The 25,406-nt window shown below is 41.8% G+C and overlaps 2 protein-coding genes and 1 non-coding gene across 8 annotated transcripts in view; 1 reads left to right on the top strand and 2 right to left on the bottom strand.

Moving 5' to 3' along the window:
- Positions 1 to 851: 851 nt before the first annotated feature.
- Positions 852 to 954, bottom strand: LOC136396496 (U6 spliceosomal RNA). Its single transcript, XR_010749782.1, has one exon. It is a non-coding gene; the product is annotated as a U6 spliceosomal RNA (small nuclear RNA).
- Positions 955 to 1,728: 774 nt separating this feature from the next.
- N6AMT1 (N-6 adenine-specific DNA methyltransferase 1) lies at positions 1,729 to 25,224 on the top strand. Of its 5 annotated transcripts, none has more exons than XM_066370406.1 (6): positions 1,729 to 2,170; positions 4,638 to 4,724; positions 6,389 to 6,479; positions 7,285 to 7,368; positions 10,304 to 10,445; positions 25,064 to 25,224. In XM_066370406.1, exons 1-6 carry the CDS (start codon positions 1,857 to 1,859, stop codon positions 25,111 to 25,113), a joined length of 768 nt encoding a protein of 255 aa, XP_066226503.1. In that variant the 5' UTR covers positions 1,729 to 1,856; the 3' UTR covers positions 25,114 to 25,224. The 5 variants fall into 5 exon arrangements, with proteins under 5 accessions (XP_066226503.1, XP_066226504.1, XP_066226502.1 ...); XM_066370405.1 differs by lacking the exon at positions 25,064 to 25,224 and adding an exon at positions 12,185 to 12,394 and having other exon boundaries at positions 1,733 to 2,170; XM_066370409.1 differs by lacking the exons at positions 1,729 to 2,170; positions 25,064 to 25,224 and adding exons at positions 2,180 to 2,573; positions 12,185 to 12,394.
- Positions 18,317 to 25,406, bottom strand: part of LTN1 (listerin E3 ubiquitin protein ligase 1) — a 57,541-nt gene continuing 50,451 nt past the window's right edge. For both annotated transcript variants that reach the window (XM_066370404.1, XM_066370403.1), the window contains exons 28-30: positions 23,632 to 23,826; positions 22,118 to 22,285; positions 18,317 to 21,197 (exon numbers count right to left, since the gene is read on the bottom strand). In XM_066370404.1, coding sequence (XP_066226501.1) covers positions 21,135 to 21,197; positions 22,118 to 22,285; positions 23,632 to 23,826 — 426 coding nt within the window. In that variant the 3' untranslated portion in view covers positions 18,317 to 21,134. The remainder of the gene's footprint in view (positions 21,198 to 22,117; positions 22,286 to 23,631; positions 23,827 to 25,406) is intronic.

Here is a 25,406-nt window from a genome sequence, read left to right as displayed (position 1 = left end):
CTGTGCCTTGGTTGGAGAATTAGCGTCTAAACTTTCTGACTTCTCTGATCCATTGCTGGGTTTTGAACCAAGAGAGACTACGATGGACCAGAGACTGGTAACGTGAAATAACAGTGAAAAACACAGATTACAAAACAACTTTAACTAATTATCCCTTTAAATCTTCAGAGGAGATCCCTGGTTTTATAGCTCAGCTGAGTAGAGCATCTTCCTGATGTGCCAAGGTTGCAGGATTAGTCAGGGCACATACAAGAATCAACCACTGCCGCATAAATAAGTGGAACAACAAAATCAGTGTTTCTGTCTTTCTCTCTCTTTTCCTCCCTCCCTTCCTTTAGCTAAGTCAATAAACACAGTAATTGAAAAAAAATATTTTAAAGAAACTTGAGAGAATAGTAATAATTGTCAATTCTGGATGGTGGATACTCAGGGTTTTACAAAATGCAGTCCAAATACTTTTCAAATTTAAAAAAGTAGGTATGTTTTACTGGGAAATTTCAAAAATTGACTCAAAAGGAATGCAAATACTAAATTGTGTAATAACCGACAGACAATGCCTCCAAATATCAGAGAACCACCCACTATAAAAGGAATGAAACAGCCATCTTTATGGCTGATTTTTACTCAGAACAATGTCCTAACTCCTCCTGTGACAAAAACATCATCCCAGTACCAGACAGCAAAGCTATTCGTATTCTAATTCCTTGGTGCATTAACAGGAAAATGTTGAGGTTTATAAAAAGAGAGTATTTGTGATTCAACATCAGGCAGAAGTTTTTTCAAAATACTAGAGTAAAAAGTTAAATGAGAATAAAACTTAATCCTTTTTATAAAAACTATTTTATATATTTTAAAATCTGGAATGCTTCATGAACTTGCCTATCATCTTCACACAGGGACCATGCTAATCGTCTCTGTATCGTTCCAATTTTAGTGTTTGTGCTAAGCAAGCACAATCAATTTACTTTCAACAAAAGTGCTATAAAAATTCAAAAGGGAAACAGATATCTTTTCAATTAATTATTCTAGACCAACTGGATATCCATTATGGAAACAAATGAACCTCTACCTTTATTTTTCACAATGTACACATTAATTAGTGATAGGTCAGACTACATGTGAAAGCTAAAAGTATTAGGCTTCCAGAAGAAAACAACAGGAGGTTAAGCAGGAGGTTAATCTTAGGTTAAACACCAATTTTTTTATTATATAAAAAGAGCACAAATACAAAATAAGTTGATAAACACCAACAGAATTAAAATTTGGGCTCATAAAAATTAATCTTAAAGCTCAAAGTTTGCCTGACCAGGCGGTGGCACAGTGGATAGAGAGCGTCGGACTGGGATGCGTCGGACTGGGATGCATAGGACCCAGGTTTGAGACCCCGAGGTCGCCAGCTTGAACGCGCGCTCATCTGGCTTGAGCAAAAAGCCCACCAGCTTGAACCCAAGGTCGCTGGCTCCAGCAAGGGGTCACTCGGTCTGCTGAAGGCCCGCGGTCAAGGCACACATGGGAGGGCAATCAATGAACAACTAAGGTGTTGCAACGCGCAATGAAAAACTAATGGTTGATGCTTCTCATCTCTCTCCGATCCTGTCTGTCTGTCCCTGTCTATCCCTCTCTCTGACTCACTCTCTGTCTCTGTAAAAAATAAAAAAATAAAAAAAAAAAGCTCAAAGTTTACAGTTCAGTGATGTAAAAAAAAAATGTAAAATTTCGTAACCATCGTGTATTTTTGCATTCTTTGTTAACTAGGAATAGAAAACTTGAAAATGCAAAATAAACATTCCGCTTAGTCAAAAACGACTGAGGATGACTTGTCAGGTGCTGACCCGTAACCTGGAATAAGTTTAAACATGCTCAAGAGTACAGCAAATGCCAGGAGGTGCAGATTACGCAACCTTCCATTTAGAAGTTCCAAGAGCATCCACGGAAAATCGGCCACGAGAAATCAGCACCAAGGCGACTGCCGGCTCCACCATCTGGCACTGCGCACGCGTAGTGTTTGCGCAGGCGCTAGAACGCGCTGGAGGACGATGGCGGTGACCAGCACCCCCACGCCGGTGTATGCGCACGTGGGCCGTGGCGCGTTCAGCGACGTGTACGAGCCCGCGGAGGACACGTTTCTGCTGCTAGACGCTCTCGAGGCGGCGGTGGCCGAGCTCCCGCGGTGAGCGCCTGGCGTGCCGTCCTAGAGGCGGCGGCACAGGGCAAAGGAAAGGACTGTCGCCGCCGCCCCGATGGGGGGCGAGGTATCACCCGCGCAGTCGGACGCCGGAAGCCGCCCCGGCGATTTCCCGAAGGAACGGGGGGGGGGGGGGGGGGGCGGTGGGCCGGGCACGTCCTTTCCGTCCACCGGTGATGACAGCACGCGCCCTGACGGCTGCGACCTTACGTATCGTGCGGGACACACCGGCTCCGACGCTACCTGTTGTGGGAGGTGCACGCCGGCGCGCGGTGCCTGACGGGATGGACGCCGGCGCCACGGACGCGAGCGGGAGTGGAGGGGCGGGGGCCGAGGCTGAGACCTGGGGAGGGCGTGCTGCAAAGCCGCTGGAGGGAGCTCCACTCAGGTCGGAAAGGTGCTGCGGCCCCGGAACGGCAATTTTCATTTAATTGAAAAAAAATTTTAGTTACATGCAGCAAACAGCATACATAATTTTACTTAGCTCCTTGTAAATCATAAAATTGACCTGTTGAAATGTTCACTATAAACTTTAACGTAAAAGAATGAATACCTATATTGTAAATTTTCTAATGAAAGGAATTTTGGTATTTAGGTGTATTTAAAGATTCAAACTTGAAATTGGTTTTCTCAGGATGAAACCGCTATCAGGCTTTAAAGATCAATTATATGTGTTAATTCTTCTTAAGTTTGGTCAGGTTTTTCCCTGTATAAACCGGTCCCATTCTTATTAAACTAGTTTTTCATGATAAAGGATGGAACCTTTGGATTTACTTGAGTATAGAAACAGTACTGATGTATAAGGCAGGATATCTCAGACCGTTTCACAAGCACACACTGTGTTGCACAGTATGCTGTACAGGGAACTGATTTTGGTATAAAGTCTTGGTAATTTTGGGTCTTGAAATTTTATTTAGGTCCTGGCTGGTTGGCTCATTGGTAAAGCGTTGGCCCGGCGTGTGGATGTCCCGGGTTTGATTCCCAGTCAGGGCACACAGAAATGACCATCTGCTTCTCCACTCCTCCCCCTCTGATTTCTCTCTCTCTTCCCCTCCTGCCTCCAGGGCTCCATTGGAGTGAGTTGGCCCTGGGAGCTGAAGATGGCTCCATGACCTCTGCCTCTGGCGCTAAGAGCTTCCTTGCTGAGCTACCTATGAGCATCACCTCCTATTGGGCTTGCCTGGTGGATCCTGTCAGGCTCATGTCTAAATCTGTCTCTTTGCCTCCCCTCCTCTCATGGAATTAAAAAAAATAAGAAATTTTATTTTATTTTTAACAGCATAGGATTTTTAAAACCTATTGACTTTAGAGCATGGGAGGGGGAGAGAGAGAGAGAGAGAAGCATTCATTTTGTTCCACTTATTTATGCATTCACTGGTTGCTTCCCACAATGTGCCATGACCGAAGATGGAACATGCAACCTTGAGTTTTGGGACCATGCTCTGACCCATTGAGCTAACCAGCCAGGGTGGTCTTGGCATTTTAAATATAAGACCACGACAGCTATTTTCAAATAGAAGCCACCTGGTAAGATTCAACAAACATTCTTACAGTATAATACAGGTTTGTCAGATAGGTTCACTGATCTAAAAAGTTAGAAACCCCTAGTTTGTTGTTCAGTGGTTGCTTGGGGAGTTAGGTATAGGTGAGACCCCCAAATCCTATCATCAAACATATTTCTGTAATGAGGATAATTGATGCTTTATATACACATACACACATATAAATATGTATGTATGTGATCATATGCAAGGAAATAAATTGAATGACAAAATATAGTAGAATGGAGCTAGCATTCCTTTTTTTTTTTTTGAGAAAGAGAGACAGACCGGGACTGACAGACAGGAAGGGAGACAGATGAGAAGCATCAGTTCTTTGTTGTAGCACCTTAGTTGTTCATTGATTGCTTTCTCATAAGTGCCTTGTTGGGGTAGGGTGGAGGGGGCTACAGCTGAGCCAGTGACCCCAGCGATCTTCTCCGGTTCAAGCCAGCAACCCTGGGGTCATGTCTTTGATCTCACGCTCAAGCCAACAACCCTGCACTCAAGCTGGTGAGCCTGCTCTCAAGCTGGATGAACCTGTACTCAAGCCGGCGACTTTAGGGTTTTGAACCTGGGTCATCTGCATGCCAGGCCAATGCTCTGTCCACTGTGCCATCGCCTGGTCAGGATTCCATAGTTTTAATGTAATATTCTGTAATAATTAATTGACAGTCATATTGCTATTTAATGGACTTAAATTACACACCCAAAATTTTAACAGTTTTGAGCTATGCATTATTAAGTGAGCACGAAGTAGTTGTCAGAAATTAGCTTATTTACAAATTTCTTTCATATTTCCATGTTTGCAGGTGGTGATAATGCTGGATAAATACAGAGTAAAAGTAGCATGTGAGTTATTTTCTAAAATGTGTTTTAATGCTAATGTACTAATATTATTTTTTGTTTTTTAGAGTGGAAATATGCCTTGAAGTGGGGTCCGGGTCTGGAGTGGTATCCACATTCCTAGCCTCCATGATAGGTCCTCAAGCTTTGTACATGTAAGTGTTAGAATATCAAATTTATCCACGCCTGACCTGTGGTGGCGCAGTGGATAACGCGACGACCTGGAAATGCTGAGGTCGCCGGTTCGAAACCCTGCGCTTGCCTGGTCAAGGCACATATGGGAGTTGATGCTTCCAGCTCCTCCCCCCTTCTCTCTCTCTGTCTCTCCCTCTCTCTCCCTCTCTCTCTCCTCTCTAAAAATGAATAAAGAAAAAACAAAAGAAAGAAATTTATCCACATCTTCTACTGATTCACTATAAGTACTATAAATATTGCTTGAATGAAATCACTTTTATAAGTAGATAATATGTATCTGATCATGTCTATTTAAGAATAGCAAGGACTCAGACTGCAAATTAACTTTTCTACAAATTATAACTGTGATTATAGATGCAGCATAAGAATTTTAAGTCTTCTCTATTTTTTTAGGTAAATAATTTGATTATCAGAAAAAAGTGAAAGTTACCAGAATTTCTTTTTAGAAAATTTAAGTATATAAAAGTATAATGATAACAATTACCTACATCCTGATCAGGCGGTGGCACAGTGGATAGAGCATCAGCCTGGGATGCTGAGAACCCAGGTTTGAAACTCTGAGGTTGCACGCTTGAGCATGGGCTCATATGGTTTGAGTGCAGGCTCACCAGCTTGAGTGTGGGTTCACCGGCTTGACCATGGGATCACATGACCCCATGGTTGCTGGTTTGAGCCCAAGATCACTGGCTTGGCTGTAGCCCCCATCCCATCAAGGCACATATGAGAAAACAGTCAATGAACAACTAAGGTGCCGCAACAAAAAATTGATGCTTCTCATCTCTCTCCCTTCCTGTCTGTCTGTCCCTGTCTGTCCCTCCACCTCTGTCTTGCAAAAAAAAAAACACACACAAAAAAAACCCCTATAGATTTTGCCCAGATGATCCAACTATTCCTGTTTTTTCTCCATTTTCTGTGTTTTTTCAATTAACATTGTATCGTGAGCATTTTTCTTTAAAAAAATTCCTTTTGACTTTCCATTTTTTTGAAGTTGGAAACGGGGAGGCAGTCATACAGACTCCTGCATGTGCCTGACCGGGATCTACCCAGCATGCCCACCAGGGTGCGATGCTCTGCCCATCTGGGGCGTTGCTCTGTTGCAACCAGAGCCATTCTAGTGCCTGAGGCAGAGGCCATGGAGCCATCCTCAGGGACCAGGCCAACTTTGCCCCCATGGAGCCTTGGCTGCGGGAGGGGAAGAGAGAGACAGAGAGGAAGGAGAGGGGGAGGGGTGGAGAAGCAGATGGGTGCTTCTCCTGTGTGCCCTGGCCGGGAATCGAACCTGGGACTCCTGCACGCCAGGCCGACGTTCCACCACTGAGCCAACTGGCCAGGGCCTTGACTTTCATTTTTGACGGAAGAATATTCCTTCAGTGGATTCATGATTCAGTTAGTCCCTTCAGATGTGTGCTCGGCTATGGTGTATTTCTTTTTCCTCATGCACGTCATATCAGTGTAACAATCTTTTTCATCAGCATAACACACCTGTGCTTTTTGCTATTATTAAAGCATTCAAATTTTTTTCTAAATCCACATCATGTAAAAGGAATGCAATCTCTCATGCTTTTTCAGTAACAGATATGTTTCCTGGACATAGGATGCAGTTTTCTTTCCTCTCTGTTTACAGGTGCACTGATATCAACCCTGAGGCAGCTGCTTGTACCTTGGAGACAGCACGCTGTAACAGAGTTCACATACAACCCGTGATTACAGATTTGGTGAGCTGTTCATTTTTGCCCAATAATAATTTCCTTTTCAAATAAGTGAAGGTCAAAGAAACTTGAGTAATTAGTTTTTTACATACAAAGCAGCACATGTCATCATTTATAAAGTACATTCTTGACTGATACAGTCCTTCTTATCCAAAATTCACAGGGAATTTCTATTGCCTTGCATATATCAGGCATCTATCTGTTACGACAACAGAGTATCCAGTTCAAACTGGCTTCAGGCACAACTGACTATAGACACTCAAATGATGTTATAGGTGTCTTTTCTTAGGTCTGAACTTCTCTCTGATGGCTCTATGCCGAGCCAGTCTTCCTTCATGGTAACAAATGCTTGCATGTCTCGACCTTATATCTTAGCAATCCCTTGCAGAGTGAATATAGTTTTCAATTAACTTGGGTCATTTCATAAAATATTTCTCTTGGTTATAAAAATAAATGTTTAAGTCGGAGGCTACAGCTTTAAAGTTCTGTCCAGACCTATACAGAACATATGTACAAAATTAGACCTTCCTCATTTTATCTTCTGAAACTGAACCTTGATTGTAAAGGTGAGCTGCTGATGAGCTGAGACTCCTGAACATCATCTGTGCTTTGCTAGTCTAATTCCTTATTTTTAGGTAATTTCATATAATCTTTATCTGAATGGAAATGTAAAAATCTTCATCTCCATTTCTATTTATTTGTCTGGCCTTCCAATACATTTTTTTCCCCTAAAAACATGAGAGGTACTTTTCAAGATGATTGATTTAATTTATACTCTGGCTTAAAAGTCTGACAATCATTAAACATTTAGGTCAAAGGCTTGCTACCAAGATTGAAGGAAAAAGTTGATCTTCTGGTGTTTAATCCTCCCTACGTAGTGACTCCCCCTGAAGAGGTAAGACATACAACAAAATTTAATGGTAAATGCTACCTACTGTTTTTGAAAATCAAATAACTTACATCATACAATGTCAGCTGCTAACACAAACTGCTCGGATATCACTCCTGTCAGTGACCAGATATTATTAGTAGACATAGGAAATGACCCTAACACTAATGGTAATACAAACAGACCCCTATCTTCTCAAAAATCGCAGAGATCAGGCCATGGTATTTAAATTCATGTGCACGTGTATGCATACACACACTATTTATCATGAATGACAAATTTGCAAAAAGATACTTTTAATCACCGCAAGATTCATGTAGGAATTCTTTTTGAAAGTGTCAGGTTTTCTCCTTTCACAGGTGTTATCAGGAAGTGGGGGGGGAAAGATGTATCTTGAAATATATGATTTTAAAAATGTAGTGATGAAGTGGTGATTCACAGTAAGTATTTCCCAATTTAAAGAGAAAATGCACACAGCTGACAAAGTCAAACAGTGGTTATGCTGCCTGTTTCGTTCTTTCAAGATCATTCTCTGGCAAGGCTGATAAGCGTTACGTTCGTCTGCACCAAGATGGAAAGGTCAGTGTAGCTCCTGTTACTACTGATGCAATCAAGAAACTCAGAAGCGATTAATCTGCTGACATATAAACTCAACAAGGCAAGTCCATCGTCATGACATAAACAGCAGTTGATGGAAATGCAACTTAACACATTTTTGAAGGCAATTTTACGCAGAAGTTGTGTTACCGGCTATTTTTTTGTAATTGAGTATGAAAGTGAAACAATCTAAATTAACTTCAGTATACTTTACTTATACATAATGAATTTAAATGAAACTTTGTACATATCTGCTACATATTATATATTTTAGTAATTTTTTTGGTCTGGTATACTGTTAGCAATCACCTACGTGTAATGGTATGCAACATTCTTTGCAAATATATCTGGTTTTGCTGCGCTTTCCTTTTGAAACACACATTTTACATGTACGTTCTAGTTGGATTATTTTTTTTATATAATGACTATTTTTTCTAAAACGTGGTCTTTTAGTTGCCCTGAAAGCCTAAAAGGTGAATTCATCTAAGGAGCTCTTTTAGAAGTACTAGAAGTGTTAGGTTGTTTTTGTTTACCCTACCTTCAATTTTGCAGTCTCACGCCTGGAGGAGTGGGAAGAAAAGGAGTCCCCATGAGAATATAGAACGGTGTGCTACTTTGGGAACTTCGACTCTCAGGGCGAAATACAGTTCACAAATACAATAATACTATATCACCCTGAGTTTCAAAAATTGAAATAGCTAATGCAAATGCAAACATGATTACCTTGTAAGCGGTCAGTTGGTTATGAAACACGAGTTAACTTGTGAGTGGTCAACAATGTAATACAGCACTCTAGGCAAGCACTATTGGGAACAAACATCAAGGATGGAAAAAATGGGCCTGACTAGGTGGTGGTACAGTGGGTAGAGCATCGGCCTGGGATGCTGAGGACCAGGTTCAAAATCCCAAGGTTGCAGGCTTGATCATGGGCTCACCAGCTTGAGTATGGGGTCATGTTTTGAGCATAGGATCATAGACATGACCCCACGGTCGCTGGCTTGAGCCCAAAGGTTGCTGGCTTAAGCAAGGAGTCACCGGCTCAGCTAGAGCATCTCCCCTGCCCCACATCCCCCAGTTAAGGCACATATGCGAAAATAATCAATGAACTAAGGTGCCGCAAGGACAAATTGATGCTTCTCATTTCTTTTCCTTCTTGTCTGTCCCTCTCTCTCTTTTACAAAAAAAAAAAAAAAGGAAGTCACATTTATGTATAAATAATTTAGAGCTTGGGAAAACACTATTAAAGGAAATAAAAAGAATACTTGTTAGGGTTAAAGTAGTTTTTTGAGTGATTTCTTCAAAATACTCGTTTTAAAAATAATATACAATGGTAAGGCTCTAAAAACGTTTGATACTGTATAAACTCTCATGGGTACTATTTCTACAGTAGAATGAGATCATTATGGGAAAATAATGTGCTAAATGTGTTCCTAAAAAGGTCTATTGTTAATCTAGAAGACAACCAGATTTGGTGGGACACTTTGAAACTTCCTGAAAAGTAAATCTCTTTACAATATAAGCTCTTCTCCCTTCTAGTTTCTTGTTTGTTCAGTAAGTACAAGAATTACCTCTGTCTCTCAATGTAAGCATTGTACGAAGTTACAACCTTATTCAGCACTTAATATGTACAGGGCAGTGGTTTCAAAGTTTTTCTCATTTTTTTCCCTAACAGCGGACAAAAATTATTAATTATCCTATTTCTAATTTTATAGTTGGGACAGTTGTTTTTCTAATTTTACAGATAAGGGAGGAAATTAATTCACAAAGATTACAAATTTAGGCCCTGGCCGGTTGGCTCAGTGGTAGAGCGTCGGCCTGGCGTGTAGAAGTCCTGGGTTTGATTCCCAGCCAGGGCACACAGGAGAAGCGCCCATCTGCTTCTCCACCCCTCCCCCTCTCCTTCCTCTCTGTCTCTCTTTTCCCCTCCCGCAGCCGAGGCTCCATTGGAGCAAAGATGGCCCAGGCGCTGGGGATGGCTGCTTGGCCTCTGCCCCAGGTGCTAGAGTGGCTCTGGTCGCAGCAGAGCGACGCCCCAGAGGGGCAGAGCATCGCCCCCTGGTGGGCGTGCCGGGTGGATCCCAGTCAGGCGCATGCGGGAGTCTGACTGTCTCTCCCCGTTTCTAGCTTCAGAAAAATACAAAAAAAAAAAAAAAAAAAGATTACAAATTTATATAAGGTCACACAAGGCTTAGAAATGGTAGGACTCAAATTAAACTTAACTGCCTCCTAGATAGAAGTATGAAGTATTTACTTGTTTGGTGAATGTTACTTGTCAAAAAGATCAAGTTTGTGATTCTAAATGTGAGTTGAGTGAAAACAGAACAATCTTTCTGATTGGTCACAGGTAGGAAGTCATGGAATACAGGCAGCGTGGGCTGGTGGCAGAAATGGTCGCGAAGTCATGGACAGATTCTTTCCGCTGGTTCCAGATCTCCTTTCGCCAAGAGGGCTGTTCTATTTAGTTACCATTAAGGAAAACAATCCAGGTACTACATGCAAGTTTATCTTTAAACCGCTGACTTGACTGAAATCATAGGTTCATAATGTCAAAGACTATAATTTATAACTTGGAGCATTATGAATATAATCACTGATGACAGATGATACAGCACATGTTGAAAGTGGGATTCTAAAAGGTTGATCTGGGGTTTTAAAAAGTACTGTCTTTTTGGGGGGAAGGGGCAGTTTCTCCCAAATTTCTAAACTAATATTTAAATACAAAATCTAATTTTTTCCCAACACCCTACCCTCAATACTGTGAATTCTCTTTCCTCTGGTCGGCATGCCCTTCTCAGTTCTGCTACATCCTCTTTAGTTCAGCTGAGGTTTCACTGTGAAAGCTGGCCCATAGTATGGATGTTTATACTTCAGCTTTCAGATTACTTTGTAACTAGATTGACCATAATCTTTCTTCTCCTGTTCTGTACACCTCAGTTTCTTTTTTTTTTTATATATATACCTTATATCCTCAGCCCCTCAAATCACATCATGACTATTAGATGTTTCTTTCTTTCATTTTATAACTTCATTTTCTTAGTTCAGTCTTTTTAATGTTGTTTACAAAAGGGAAGGTTTTGCTTTTTTAAAAATGCCTAAAAGAGGGCCCTGGCCGGTTGGCTCAGCAGTACAGCGTCGGCCTGGCGTGCGGGGGACCCGGGTTCGATTCCCGGCCAGGGCACATAGGAGAAGCGCCCATTTGCTTCTCCACCCTCCCCTCCTTCCTCTCTGTCTCTTTCTTCCCCTCCCGCAGCCAAGGCTCCATTGGAGCAAAGATGGCCCGGGCGCTGGGGATGGCTCCTTGGCCTCTGCCCCAGGCGCTAGAGTGGCTCTGGTTGTAGCAGAGCGACGCCCCAGAGGGGCAGAGCGTCGCCCCTGGTGGGCGTGCCGGGTGGACCCTGGTCGGGCGCATGCGGGAGTCTGTCTGACTGTCTCTCCCCGTTTCCAGCTTCAGAAAAAAAAAAAAAATTAAAAAAAAAAATGCCTAAAAGAAATAGGATACTTTATTTCCTACTGCTGTGCATTATTACAGTACAGTTTGCTCAAGCCCTCAGTGACACTTCTTTTTAAAATTAATTGAGAGGTGGGGAGTCAGAGAGACAGACTCCCACATGCACCCTGATTGGGATATACCCAGCAAGCCCCTTACTGGGCAATGCTCTATCAGGGGCCATTGCTCTGTCGCTCGGCAACCAAGCTATTTTAGTGCCTGGGGCCAGTGTTCCTCGAACCATTTGAGCCCTGGCTGCGGGAGAGGAAGAGAGGGGTAAGGGGTGGAGAAGCAGGTGGGCGCTTCTCCTATGTGCCCTATCTGGGAATTGAACCCGGGACTTCCACATGCTGGGCCAATGCTCTACCACTGAGCCATCCAGCCAGGGCTCACTGACATTTTTAATCCAAAGAGAAGGACATAAGGCAGAGATCAGAGTCTAGTAACTAAAACACTACTTACTTGCTATAATAACAAGTATAATTGTTTCTGTTGAGTCTAGAGCAGGCTCCATGACAACGTAGACTATTCAGTCTGGTTAGAAATCTCAGTAACAGCTTGAAAATACAAGTGCTCCCATTTGTTTGAAGCTCACTTTAATAGAAGTTTACTTGGTATACCTTGTGTTCTCAGATGAATATCACTTTTGACAGTTTCTGCTATTTATTAAACTGTTTAGTGAATATATATACTTCACCAAATGATTCAGCAGGATTTTACTTTTCATTTTCATTTTAGAAGAAATTTTGAAAACAATGAAGATGAAAGGTCTACAGGGGACAACTGCACTTACTAGGCGAGCAGGTCAAGAAGTCCTTTCAGTCCTGAAGTTCAGCAAGTCCTAATACACAGGGTCTGATCTATGTTATATTGAAGAATACGCTATATTCAGTATACATAGGAATACATATTACAGTGAATATACAAAGATATATTTATTGAAGCTGACTGTATTCACTGTGTTTTGAAACTGAAGTTATCTTTTGGTTAACAAGTAAATTTGTCAAAATTCTATCACATAGAGAAAGGTAGGAGGGTGGGGCATTTTTGTATCCCAGGAAGAAAGAAAAGATAAAAAAAAAAACCCTTAGAATTTTATTGTAGGCTTTAAGTTCCAATTTTGGGGAATGGGATATTGAATTTTTTTCATAAAATGTTTGAAACGCTTTTAAATTAGCATAGAGGACTTTTATCAACACAAACTTAAAACACAGAAATGCTACATAAAAGACACCAAAAGCTTCACATATATAACTGTTATGAACTGAATGTGTTCCCCCACCCCCACCTCATATGCTGAAGCTCTTCCCCTACCAGGGTCTGAGAATGTGATTGTAGTATTAGATAGGTAGGGCCTTTGAAGAGATAATTAGGTTAAAAGGGGATCATGTGGGTGGGCCCTAACCCAGTCTGACTGGTGTCCTTATAAAAGCAATTAGAACACAGAGACACCAGGGCTGTTTGCACAGCACCCGGCAGAAACACCATGTGAGACAGGAAGCCAATATAACACAGAGCAAGCAAAGAGAAAGGCCTCAGAAGAAAACTGAACTTGCCAAGAACCTTGATCTCGGATGGCCAGCTTCCAGAACTATGGGAAAATTAATTTCTGTTGTTTTAGCCATCCAGCCTGTGGTGTTTTGTCATGGCAGCCCCAGCAAAGGAGCACAGTGGCCAAAGAGCTACATTATACAAACACAAGACAGCAATACCAGTGTGGAAAAGGGTGCTAATGTCACCGTCGTCAATGAGAACCAGCCCTGAGCCTTCAGGAGGAGGCTGCATATATCACTGCTAGAAATTAAAAACTTACATATGAAAAAAAAGAGAGGACCTGCAAAATTGTATCCTTTAGCCCTAGGGAAAAAATAACTCCTTGAACAGAAAAATAGTAATATGTGAGAAATCAGACCCCAGGCCTGTGCTACACTCTGTGTAGGATTTATACTATATAATATATATGAGGTAGCAATATTAACATCAAAAAATTAAAACTAGACCACTGATCTCCAAGAAATTAACTATGATCAGTAAGAACAGGAAAAAACAGGATTGGGCACCTACAGAAAAATAGTGTAACTTATCTTCAGGTTCTAGAATGTTTGAAGAATTAACCACAAATAAAAGCACACAGGATACTAAACTCACAAAAATTATGGGATATTTTATAGCTTCATATTCATTCTGAAATATTCCCTAATTTTTGTGAGTAGTATATTTATAAAGAACAAATTAATACAACTTTTATAAATGAGAAATTGAGCCTGATTTGTGGTAGCACAGTGGATAGAGCGTTGACCTGGAACACTGAGGCTGCTAGTTTAAAATCCTGGGCTTGCCCAGTCAAGGCACATATGACAAGCAATCAATGACAACTAAAGTGAAGCAACTACGAGTTGATACTTCTTGGTCCCCATCTTTTTCTCTCCTCTTTCTGTAAAATCAATAAATAAAACCATATGGCCCTGGCCAGTTGGCTCAGCGGTAGAGTGTTGGCCTGGCGTGCAGGGGACCCGGGTTCGATTTCCGGCCAGGGCACATAGGAGAAGCACCCATTTGCTTCTCCACCCCACCCCTTCCTCTCTCTCTCTTCCCCTCCCGTAGCCGAGGCTCCATTGGAGCAAAAATGGCCCGGGCGCTGGGGATGGCTCCTTGGCCTCTGCCCCAGGCGCTAGAGTGGCTCTGGTCGTAGCAGAGCGACGCCCCCTGGTGGGCAGAGCGTCGCCCCTGGTGGGCGTGCCGGGTGGATCCCGGTAGGGCGCATGCGGGAGTCTGTCTGACTGTCTCTCCCCGTTTCCAGCTTCAGAAAAATACAAAAAAATAAAACCATAAAATAGAGAAACAAATACTGAAATCAAAAACCATAATGGACAGGGTAAACAACTAAAAAGAAAATGATTATGTAGGATAGAATGCAAAGGTCTAGCAAAGTAAGAGTCCTAAAAAAAGAATGTAAGAGACAATATTTATAAAGATAATGGCTAATATTTCTCCAGAATTGACATATAAAGAAGGTACAACCTAGCCTGACTAGGCGGTGGCGCAGTGGACAAAGCATCAGACTGGGACGCAGAGGACCCAGGTTCAAAACACCAAGGTTGCCAGCTTGAGTGGTGGGCTCATCCAGCTTGAGTGTGAGTTCATAGACATGACGCCATGGTTGCTGGCTTGAGTCCAAAGGTCGCTGGCTTGAAGCCCAAGGTCACACTGGCTTGGGATCAAGGTCGCTAGCTTGAGCAAGGGGTCACTCGCTCTACTGTAACCCCTCCCCCGTGCCCTGGTCAAGGCACATATAAAAAAGCAATCAAAGAACAACTAAGGTGCTGCACTGAAGAATTGATGTTTTTCATCTCTCTCCCTTCTGGTCTGTCACTATCTGTCCCTCTCTCTGTATCACACACACAAAAAGGATACAGCCTAGAAGCATGAACAGGACTAAGAGAAACCCACAAGCAGACATACAGTAGTGACACTCCAGACATCAGAAGCAGAGACCGTAAGACCAGACAAAGGAAAGGCACATATCACTGTTAAGCAGGGTTAGCAAACTTGTTTTGCAGCTGAAGTCTTAGAACACAGGCAGCCCGTTCAGGTAGCTGATGGCTGCTTTGGTTGCTATCACAGAGCTGAGTCTTTACAACAGACCAGAAACCGTGTGGCCTGCAAACCACAAAATACTACTTGTCACTTTAATAGGTATGCCAACCCCTGAGATGAAGGAATAATTACAATAACAACATAGTTTCTAAATAGGAAGAATGGAAGCTAGAAGCCACTGCTAAAAATACAGAGTAAATCAACAGACTGCAGCCAGCGTATTTTTGGAAAAGCATCTGAATTTGGAATGCCATGGAAACTGAGATTCCCTAACCACCCAGGTATCCCTGTAAAATCTGTACACCATAGATACAAATTACAGTCATCCCTTGCCATATTGCAGCTCACTTTTTGTGGTCTCACTGTATCATGGATTTTAAAATTGTATATATCTAATTTTGTATCACGGATTTTTCGCTTTATCATGGGATTTTGCGGTATATAGGTATTTTAATGTATTATTTTAATTATTTTTGCGGTAAAATAAGCATTTTCTAGCCTAAAAATTTGAAAACTATAAAAATATTAATTAAAACATATTAAAAGAATATTACTGTCTATTCACAGGTGAGTTCCCATATAGAATTTTGTATGTTAAAATTACATAAGGTTTAAGAGTGTAGAAAGTGTTTAAGAGCATAGGAAGTATTTACGAGTGTGGGGAAGGTTAATAACAGTGTGGGGAGGATTTATAAAGGCTTAAAATATATATAAATAGGCCCTGGCCGGTTGGCTCAGCGGTAGAGCATTGGCCTGGCGTGCGGGGGACCCGGGTTTGATTCCCGGCCAGGGCACATAGGAGAAGCGCCCATTTGCTTCTCCACCCCCCACCCCCTCCTTCCTCTCTGTTTCTCTCTTCCCCTCCCGCAGCCAAGGCTCCATTGGAGCAAAGATGGCCCGGGCGCTGGGGATGGCTCCTTGGCCTCTGCCCCAGGCGCTAGAGTGGCTCTGGTTGCGGCAGAGCGACGCCCCGGAGGGGCAGAGCATCGCCCCCTGGTGGACAGAGCGTCGCCCCTGGTGGGCGTGCCGGGTGGATCCCGGTCGGGCGCATGCGGGAGTCTGTCTGACTGTCTCTCCCCGTTTCCAGCTTCAGAAAAATACCAAAAAAAAAAAAAAAAAAAAAAAAAAAATATATATATATATATATATATATATATATATATATAAATAAAATAAATATAAGGTCGCTACTTTGCAGATTTTTGTGTATTGCGGGGGGGGGGGGGGGCGGATCTGGAACCTAAGCCCCGTGGTAGACGAGGGACCACTGTATTTGATGCCCTGGTGCTGCCTAAAGAAAATGGGTGTCCTTAAAAAGCACATGCCCATGCTAAAACCCTGGCCAATGTAAGGAATGTCCAAACCTGTAAGAATTTTTTATGAGTTTATTTGAGACAAACTGACAACTGTAGGGAAGCAAAATTTCAATGGATTGAGAAAATGCTCCAGACAGTAGCAATTTTACAGCTTATTTTATATTTCAGAATAAACATACCCAAGGGGAAGACGTGGGGCTGACATGAAATCCACTGGTGACAGGTTAGGGCAGATGCAGGAGACTGTGGGACTGGATACAAAGTAAAAGAAACAGACACTTCTTGCACAGCCAGGTGCAGGACAGCAATTAACCTGATAATAGCCATGAGGGGATTTCTGTGTGTGGTCGTTGTACTTTGAGGAGCCTGAAAAAAAATTATTTTTATATTCCAAAGGGATGTTATCACAGTATATATGTTGTTATAGTGCAAAAAGGACGACAGGTTCAGTTAAGGTAAAGACTGACCTTTGTCAGGAAAGATACTGGCCACATCAGGACTACCTGCTATGACTTGCTTTTAGTTATAAAGTTTTAATTTCAGACCATCCTGTGTGGCAACTTTAGGTTTCTGACTTGGTAAGGCTTCCAGGGAGGCCTCCCCTGAACTTTATAAAACAGAAAGACAAATTCATGGAGAGGTTCAAGAATTCCATTACAAATATACAAAATTTTTCTCTCCAATTTTGTAAATAAAGTGAGGATAACTGGGTTGTAAGGCCCTAAGGATAAGATCTGGCAAAGCCAGAAGACCCCCACCCCCACCCCCGGTCACACCAGAGAAAACCAAAGATGGACACTTGCCAAATTCTTCCATGAGATGACTCATTAGGACAGACTGGCCATGATGCAAACAAGTGGGGAAAGGGAGAGAAGACAAAGCCCCTCCAGGGACAGTCGGGAAGAGCAAGAGTAGAGGGCCCTACCCACCCCTCAGGATTTATTATAAAGCCTTTTCTTAAATAAAGTGGAGAATTAACACAGATCAATAGATCTCTGGAATAGAATACAGAGCCAAAAACCCAATCTATAGACATGGGATTCGGTGCCAGGAGAGGCAGCACAGAGTCCACTGGGGATGGGTATACTACCTAATAAATGATGCTATGAGAATTGGCTATCAATATGGATTAGGATTTCCACCTTATGCCTTGGGAAGGTAACTCAGTTGGCTGGAGTGTTGTCCACTTATGCCAAGCTTGAGGATTTGATCCTGGACTGGGGAACAAAGAGACAACCAATGAATGCATGGATGGGTGGAACAACAGGTTGATGGTTCTCTCTCTCTCTCCCTCTCTCTAGAATCAATGAATACAAACAAATAAAAGAAAAAAAAGGATTTCCACCTTGCAACAGTCATAAGATTTAATTTCAGGTCAATTAGGCTTAGTTTTTTTAAACCTCAGGGAACTATAAATAAAAAGGATGATAAATATGACTACCTTAAACTGGAAATTTCTGTAAAATTTAAAGACAGCCATAGACCATGTTAAAGTTATGGTAAGCCCTGTACTAGAAGCCTTGTTATAAAGCATTGTTATCACAGGAATATACATAATCCAAGAGAAAAATAAACATATACATAAATTCACAAAATGACCAATAAATATATGAAACGAAGCTGATTATCTCTAGCCAGGTAAATATATATGAAAATAAAGGCCTACTGCCCTGGGTGGATAGCTTGGTTAGTTACAGCATCATTCTGAAGCTCAAAGGCTGCTGGTTTGATCCCCGGTCTGGGCACATACAGGAGCAGATCCTGTCTTTCTCTCCCCTCCCTTCCTCCTCGCTAAAATCAATAAATAAAAATTTTTTAAAAATAGAAAAACCTACTATCTCTCAGCTCTGACTGAAAAACTTTTAATGCTTATCTTATTTAAGTTTATTTATTGACTTGAGGGAGGGGAGGGAGAGAGAGAGAGAGAGAGAGAGAGAGAGAGAGAGGAACGTCGATATGCTCCTGTATGTGCCCTGACTGGGAATCTAACCAGCAACCTCTGCACTTCAGGACGAGGCTCTAACCAACCGACCTATCTAGCCAGGACAGGAAAACTTTAAATGTCTGGTAAGACTGACAGTTGATGAGGAGGAGGGAACACTAGAATTCTTTTTAGTGCCACTGGAGTGCAGACTTGTATACCACTGTGGAGAGCAGTGTGACAACATCTAAGGCTACAGAGTGTAGGTATCTGCTACCTGCAGTTCTACTATGGGGCATTTGTCCAGAAGATAGAGCACATTTGCATGAGAAAACTTTATCAAGAACCTACACATACATCCTGTTCAGACAGCACAAGTGATGAGCGCAATGGTGCTGCATGGGGGAATGGGTGAGCAAACTGGTGGCATGACTGAGCAGCAGTTATAGTGAGTAAAAGAGCCAGCTGCAAAAGATAACATACAAAAGATATTCATTCACAAATATAAATTATTTAAAATGCCACTGTATAATATTTCTGGATATCAGTATGTTGTAACATTTAAACATTGACAGTGGAAAGGGGTCCCACTACCTTCAGATGAGATTAGCTCCAGTAAGAGAAAGAAATGGCCTCAGGGAGGAGCACAAGAGAGTAACATTTTATTTCTTTAAAAATCAGAAGCAAATACGGCAAAATAGTTTGTGAAGAGTTCAAAAGCATTTATATTAGTATTATTCTGTATATTTGACATATTTTGCAATTAAAAAGAATTTTAATGGGCACATATGGTATAACGATAACTTTAATTATTCACAGCACAGAAACTTATTTAGTAATAACATTAATTTAGCCACAAAAACTTATGTACATACATTAGAGCATGTGATAAATAAGAGTTAAAAATAAATTCTAAAATTTGCAATTTACATTAGGCTTTTAAATTAATAATTTTGCTAATGGGCTTTGGCTCTCATGCAATTTTATGTCCTTGTGCTAGAATGTTAAGGGATGCGCTAGAGTTATCAAAGCTATATAAGTAATCCTGTAATTAATGTGGTATTCTGAATTTGTCTCATTTTGGAAAGCTTTATCTTTAGTCTATAAACAGAAACTAGCTTTACATTTATATACAAAACTCTCAAAGAAATGTGTTAAGAGTCCTAAGTGTAAAGAGCACATACCCACTTGGTCATAGGGTTTCACGAGAACCTGGTGCCTGAACCCCCCGGTGGAGAGCAATGCTCCATCTGTCCCTTTACTTTCCTACCTGGGGTTTGGGTCGGAAGCCAAGAAGTACCAATACTGGAAAAGTTATAAACAAACTCTTGTTACAAAACAATTCTGAAAGAGAAAGTGTGTACTCTCACTGAGAAGTAATACATACTTTGGGATTACTATGCCGGAGAGAGACATGGGAAGAGAGAGTATTTTAAGAAAGGGGTTAAGAAGAGGTAGTAGGATTCTGTCATCTGTACTTCACTTACTGATTCTTTGGGTCTCAAAGTTGTAAGATTATAAATACTACAGAAAAAGTTCCAGAGAAAGACAGAATTGGGTAGGACACTGAACCTACAAATACAGCTCCAGGGATCTGTAACTCATGTAATACTTCACTCTCAACCACAATACCCCGAGCACATCCACACTATCTTAGTGATAACCATTTTACCCATTTCGGGGTAAGCAGTAATTTTAACATGAGTTGCTTTTTGCCAATTAAACATTTGCAACAGAGGTGGATCTTCCAGTAACCTTGCTGTTAGAATATTCCCATGTAATGGAAGACTGAAATAAAATTATTATGGGGACAGTGCTATGGCCGAGGGAAGGTCACACCTGCTCCACTGTAGCCTGTTACATCACATTTCACTTGGTACTAAAAATTCTTAACATGGCTGGAAAACTTTGCTCCCTCTAATCTAACTTAATGTAACTTTGGTCAGTAAGAATAACAAAATTCACTTACAAATTGAAAGCCATCTACAGCATTACAAATTTTTTTTCCACCTATCTAATATTTCAGAAATACTCATTTATTTCTTCCCTCGGCATAGAGGGGTAATTACCACTTTGTTTCATGAATGAAATAATCTAATTCCTGTTCTCTCACATTCTCACTCTCTGGAGACTCACTGCACTGACTAATAAAGTCACTGACAAGTCTTCATTCACATTTCACAAATGCAGAGTTGTTTCCCACAGCCAAGGTCAGGGTCATGGATGTAATCCTCTGACCTGCACAAGCTTCACAGATGGGGGCACCGTGAAATTCAGTTCACACTCCTGTGGGTAGCACTTCAAAGTGTGCTCCACATAGCGTAAGAGAAGCTACTTTTATAGCTGAGTGTCACTTTTATCATTAAAATAATCTAAAAATACCAGATACTAATTACTTTTGTTGTCATAAATAATAAATAAGTCTTAAAATATCAGTAGGTATAAATCACTCTTCTCAATTCATTTGCCTTACTAAACTGTTTTGGAACATAAGATCAATAAATTGAATGGATTTAGCAATATAATAAGTTGTACAATGCTTTCACAAATTCCAAATCTGTAATTTAAGGTTTTTCCAAATTTATTTTAAAATATACAAAGAGATTAAGCTATTAATATAAATAATTTCTCTCAAATACAGAATAGTCATATGTAAAATAAAAGGTTTTCAAACATTTACAAAGCCATCTAATGACAAGCAGACCTGATTCAGGGTCCCTAGACCAGTCACTTTCCAGAGCGGGTCCTGTGGAAAGCATGCTCCCTGGCCTCCTTGCACCAGCACTTACGGATAGAGCCATGCGATGTGCCCTGCCTTTGCTTTGCTTCAGGGGTCACTTCCAGTGGGGGAATCTCAGAAAAAGGTCTCACGACAGAGTGGACAAGTGGATTTGTTGCTAGATGTAAACCATTTGTACTGAAAAGGAAAAATTTTAAATGTTAACAAAACTTTAAAGCTGTCATTTTATACATCTAAGTTAACCTTAAAATGGGTCCTGGCAGGCTGTCTCAGTGGATAAAGTGTCCGCCCAGCATGAGGAAGTCTCAGGTTCAATTTCTGGTCAGGGCACACATGAGAAGCAACCATCTGCTTCTCCTCCCCTCTCTCTCCCCCTTCTCTCCCCTTTTTTCTCCTGCAGCCACTGGCTCAACTGGTTCAAGCACTGGCCCCAGGCTCTGAGGAGAGCTCAGCTGGAACGTATCAGCCTCAGGCACTAAAAATAGCTTGGTACTCAAGCATGAGCCCAAGATGGGGTTGCTGGGTGGATTCTGGTTAGGGAGCATGCAGAAGTCTGCTTCACTATCTCCCCTCCTCTCACTTAAAAATAATTAATTAAAAAAATAAAAGTAACCTTAAAACGATGCAGTAAAAAAGGGAGAACACTGACATTTTCGCTCCTTCCATTCATCTCAAGATCAACATGACTCAGTGTTTCTTCCAAAGGCTGCAGCCTGACTCAACGAGTTGCACGCACACATCACCAAGACCGTGAGGAAAACCTCTGGCAAAGCAACTGAACAGCAGTGTGATGTTTAAAAAGAGCCAGGGGCACTGATGCCAGGTGGCCCTCAGTTCCAATTTTTTGTTTACTTGATGGTCCAGGTCTTAAAACACCACCAATTTCTGAGAGCTGAGAGCTGTATTACCAGTACCCAATGACTAAAATGCTTTGATGCTCCCATTCTCAATAATTTACTCATTGCCTTTTCCAGTTGTGAGAAATCATCTTAATATGTCTCCCACTAACTACAATTATCCTTTATTGTTTCCAAAGTTATATATCACATACACATAATGTACATAAAATTATAAAGTGAATTTATTTTTAGACTCACCAAGCAGGCTGAATGGAACTTCTTCTTGCATGTTCTACAGGCTTTTTTGGGAAGAGAATAATTGAAACCATGAATGACCGAAAAACAGATCATGCAATCTTCAACACCCTCAAAGCGTTTGTCCACGTTATTTTTCCACAATGCTAAGCCTTCCATAATACTTCCATTCTGTTAACAAGAAAAAGAAAAAAAAATGAATAGACACTGAAGAAAACCAATTAGCTGTTTGAACCCAAGGTCACTGGCTTGAGCAAGGGCTCACTCACTCTGCTGTAGCCCCCCAGTCAAGGCACGTAAGAGAAAGCAATCAATGAACAACTAAGGTGCCGCAATGAAGAACTGATGCTTCTCCTCTCTTCTCCCTTCCTGTCTGTCTTTCCCTATCTGTCCCTCTCTCTCTGTCACACACACACAAATTTTTTTTTTTAAGTTGAGTTAAAATTTGGAGACTGTTTTGCTGTATTCACATCTTTTAAGTTTTATTAACATTGGTTTTTAAAATGACCACCCAAGTTTTAGAAACCTGATACATTCTTTCAAATCAATAAATACACATTGGAAAAAAGGCTTCTACAAAACACTCATGGTTCAGTCTCAGGTTGTAGCTCACTGAAACTCTTAATAATCCAATCATTTAGATTTTCTCCTAAAATTTTTTAGGGTGTGTGTGGGAGAGAGAGAGAGATGAGAAGCATGAACTCACAGTTGTTTTACTTTAGTTGTGTACTGCTTGCTTCTTGTACATGCCTTAAGTTTCGAGCCAGTGACCTCAGCATTCCAGGTCGACACTCTATCCATTGCGCCACCAGAAGTCAGCCAATCTTCTACTAATTTTTAAGTAAAATGATTAATCATCTCATCTTCTCAGTTGCTGATTTGTTCTACCTCTACAAATCAGAGAATATATTTCTTTTAAAATAACTTTTCTTGCCTGACCTGTGGTGGTACAATGGATAGTGTCGATCTGGAACACTGAGGTTACCAGTTCGAAGCCCCGGGCTTGCCCAGTCAAGGCACATATGAGAAGCAACTACAAGTAGAAGCTTCCTGCCCCCCCCCCCCCCCAATCTCTCTCTCACTCTGCTCTACAAAAATCAATAAATAAAACCTTAGAAAAGGTCAAAGGTCTTTCAAAGTACTGGGATCTCTACAACCCCAGGAAGAGAGTTGAAACATTAGAATAAAAGTTGCTCAGACATGTTCCTCTGTTGGGCATCTTACAAAAATATTCCCTCTCAAATAATCTCCTTAATATCATGTATTTTTCTATAATGTCAATAAAGTCAAATCAGTTCCTCTCAAACACCAGAAAAAGAAAACCATAGCGCTTTAAAAACTAAACCAGCATGGCAGGTTCACGTCCTTTAGGAACAGATCTGTGCTCCTCCGAGGAACAGTGACCCCATCCCCCCTTGGGCAGGAGAGAGTTTCAGTTCTGTTGCTGTTGGCGGCGGCAGTAGCAGCAGCAGCAGCAGACCGCAGCCTCTCAGCCAAGGCCAAGCATGGACACCTACCTGGTGGGTGAGGTAGGTGCTCAGCTGCAGCATCCAGTTCCGCCACTGCTGCACGGCCACCCCCACACGCCGCCCGCTCTCCACCGTGATGGAGCCCAGCGGGTAGTTAGATGGCAGCTGTATTATGAGCTCAATAACGATGTCCTCAATGCTGTAAGTAGCCATCACTTCTCGAGTAGTTGCTCGAGCTTTAACCTGCAACACACGAACGGCGATATTTGTTTTATTAAATTCCTTTCTTTCATGCAAGAAGCATTTCGATAGGTTGACTATTAGCAGCCAAAGTTCTAATTCAAAGAAAATGTAAACACATTCATTTATTTGACATGATATATTTAAAACAGTTGTCCCTCGGTATCTACAAGAATGATGGCAGCCCCCCCCCCCCCCCAATACCAAAAGTCTGCAAAGGCACAAGTCTCTCAGTTCATGGGTCCACATCCCTGGAAACCAACTCTGATTTTTTTTTTTTTTTTTTTTACAGAGACAGAGAGAGGGATAGACAGGGACAGACAGGAACGAAGAGAGATGAGAAGCATCAATCATTAGTTTTTCGTTGCGACACCTTAGTTGTTCATTGATTGCTTTCTCATATGTGCCTTGACCGCGGGCCTTCAGCAGACCGAGTAACCCCTTGCTCGAGCCAGCGACCTTGGGTACAAGCTGGTGAGCTTTGCTCAAACCAGATGAGCCCACACTCAGGCTGGTGACCTCAGGGTCTCGAACTTTGGTCCTTCTGCATCCCAGTCCAACGCTCTATTCACTGCGCCACCGCCTGGTCAGGCCCAACTCTGATTTTTGATCCGACATTGCCTGAATCCGTGGATTGACAAACCATAGGTAACGAGAGCCAACTGTATTTTATTGTGATTTTATGACATTCCAAGTTTGTTTAACAAGAAATACACTGCTCACAAAACAATATATTTTAATAAGTTTACCATTATACAAGTACTTTTTGAATAGACAAATGACAGAATGAATTAATAACTATTCCTTGTCTTCCAGGGTATACAGTACCACGTGTATTTAGATGTCTCCCAAGTCTTTCTCTACCACAGCCTTCTCCTGAACTTCAGAGCCAGAACATTTGTCCATGGTTCTGGTTTTCACAGAGCACTGCAAACTCAACACGAAACACAAATGACTATCCTCTACAAACCTATTCTTCTGACTTTTCTATTCCCAGGCTAGAAACCATCTTAAATTTCTTCTGCCTCCTCCTGGCTCTTTTCCTGTTGCAGGTGTGAATAAATCTCCACCCCCCTGCCCTGTTTACATTCCCACTGACCTGCCTTACTCTGGCCTGCTCTGCACTCCAGCATCTATGCCAATCTCCCCACTGCCACACTGCTCCCTCTGCCCCAGTCCAGACTTTAGCTTGCAACCAGGGCAGTTCCACAGATGGTAACTCTGACCTGTCACTTTTCAGGGGCTGAAGAAAACCAGCTCTTTCAGCCTGTTCTTGGGGACCTTTCCTAGTGCAGCCTGAATCATCACAGATGCTGCCTGGCCTTTGACTGTGCACCTTCAGGAACCCTACTCCCCGTGAATCCTGAGGTACTAGCCCTTTCTTGGGCGATCACAGAAATTCTCACTCCATGCCTTGGCTCTGCCACTGTTTTCTCTGCACTAAATGCCTTCCCAAGTATTTCCCCAGAACAAAGTCCTGCCCACCTAAGAGCAGCCCTCCTCTATAAAGTCTCCCCTACTCCCTCAGCTGACAAACCTCCCTACTGTGATCAGAGAGCACTCCTCCTCTCCACAGGCCATCT

This window comes from Saccopteryx leptura, chromosome 2 (assembly GCF_036850995.1).
Source record: "Saccopteryx leptura isolate mSacLep1 chromosome 2, mSacLep1_pri_phased_curated, whole genome shotgun sequence".
NCBI classification, from domain to species: domain Eukaryota; kingdom Metazoa; phylum Chordata; class Mammalia; order Chiroptera; family Emballonuridae; genus Saccopteryx; species Saccopteryx leptura.
Note: the sequence above shows the minus strand (reverse complement) of the source record. Positions and strands in the feature narration are given on the sequence as shown.

Excerpts from the sequence above, each read along its gene's own strand:
- N6AMT1 (XM_066370405.1), top strand. The coding sequence starts at position 1,857 with ATGCTCAAGAGTACAGCAAATGCCAGGAGGTGCAGATTACGCAACCTT. Across the intron at positions 6,480-7,284 it reads AACCCGTGATTACAGATTTG|GTCAAAGGCTTGCTACCAAG; the intron begins GTGAGCTGTTCA and ends TTAAACATTTAG. Across the intron at positions 10,446-12,184 it reads CATTAAGGAAAACAATCCAG|AAGAAATTTTGAAAACAATG; the intron begins GTACTACATGCA and ends TTTTCATTTTAG.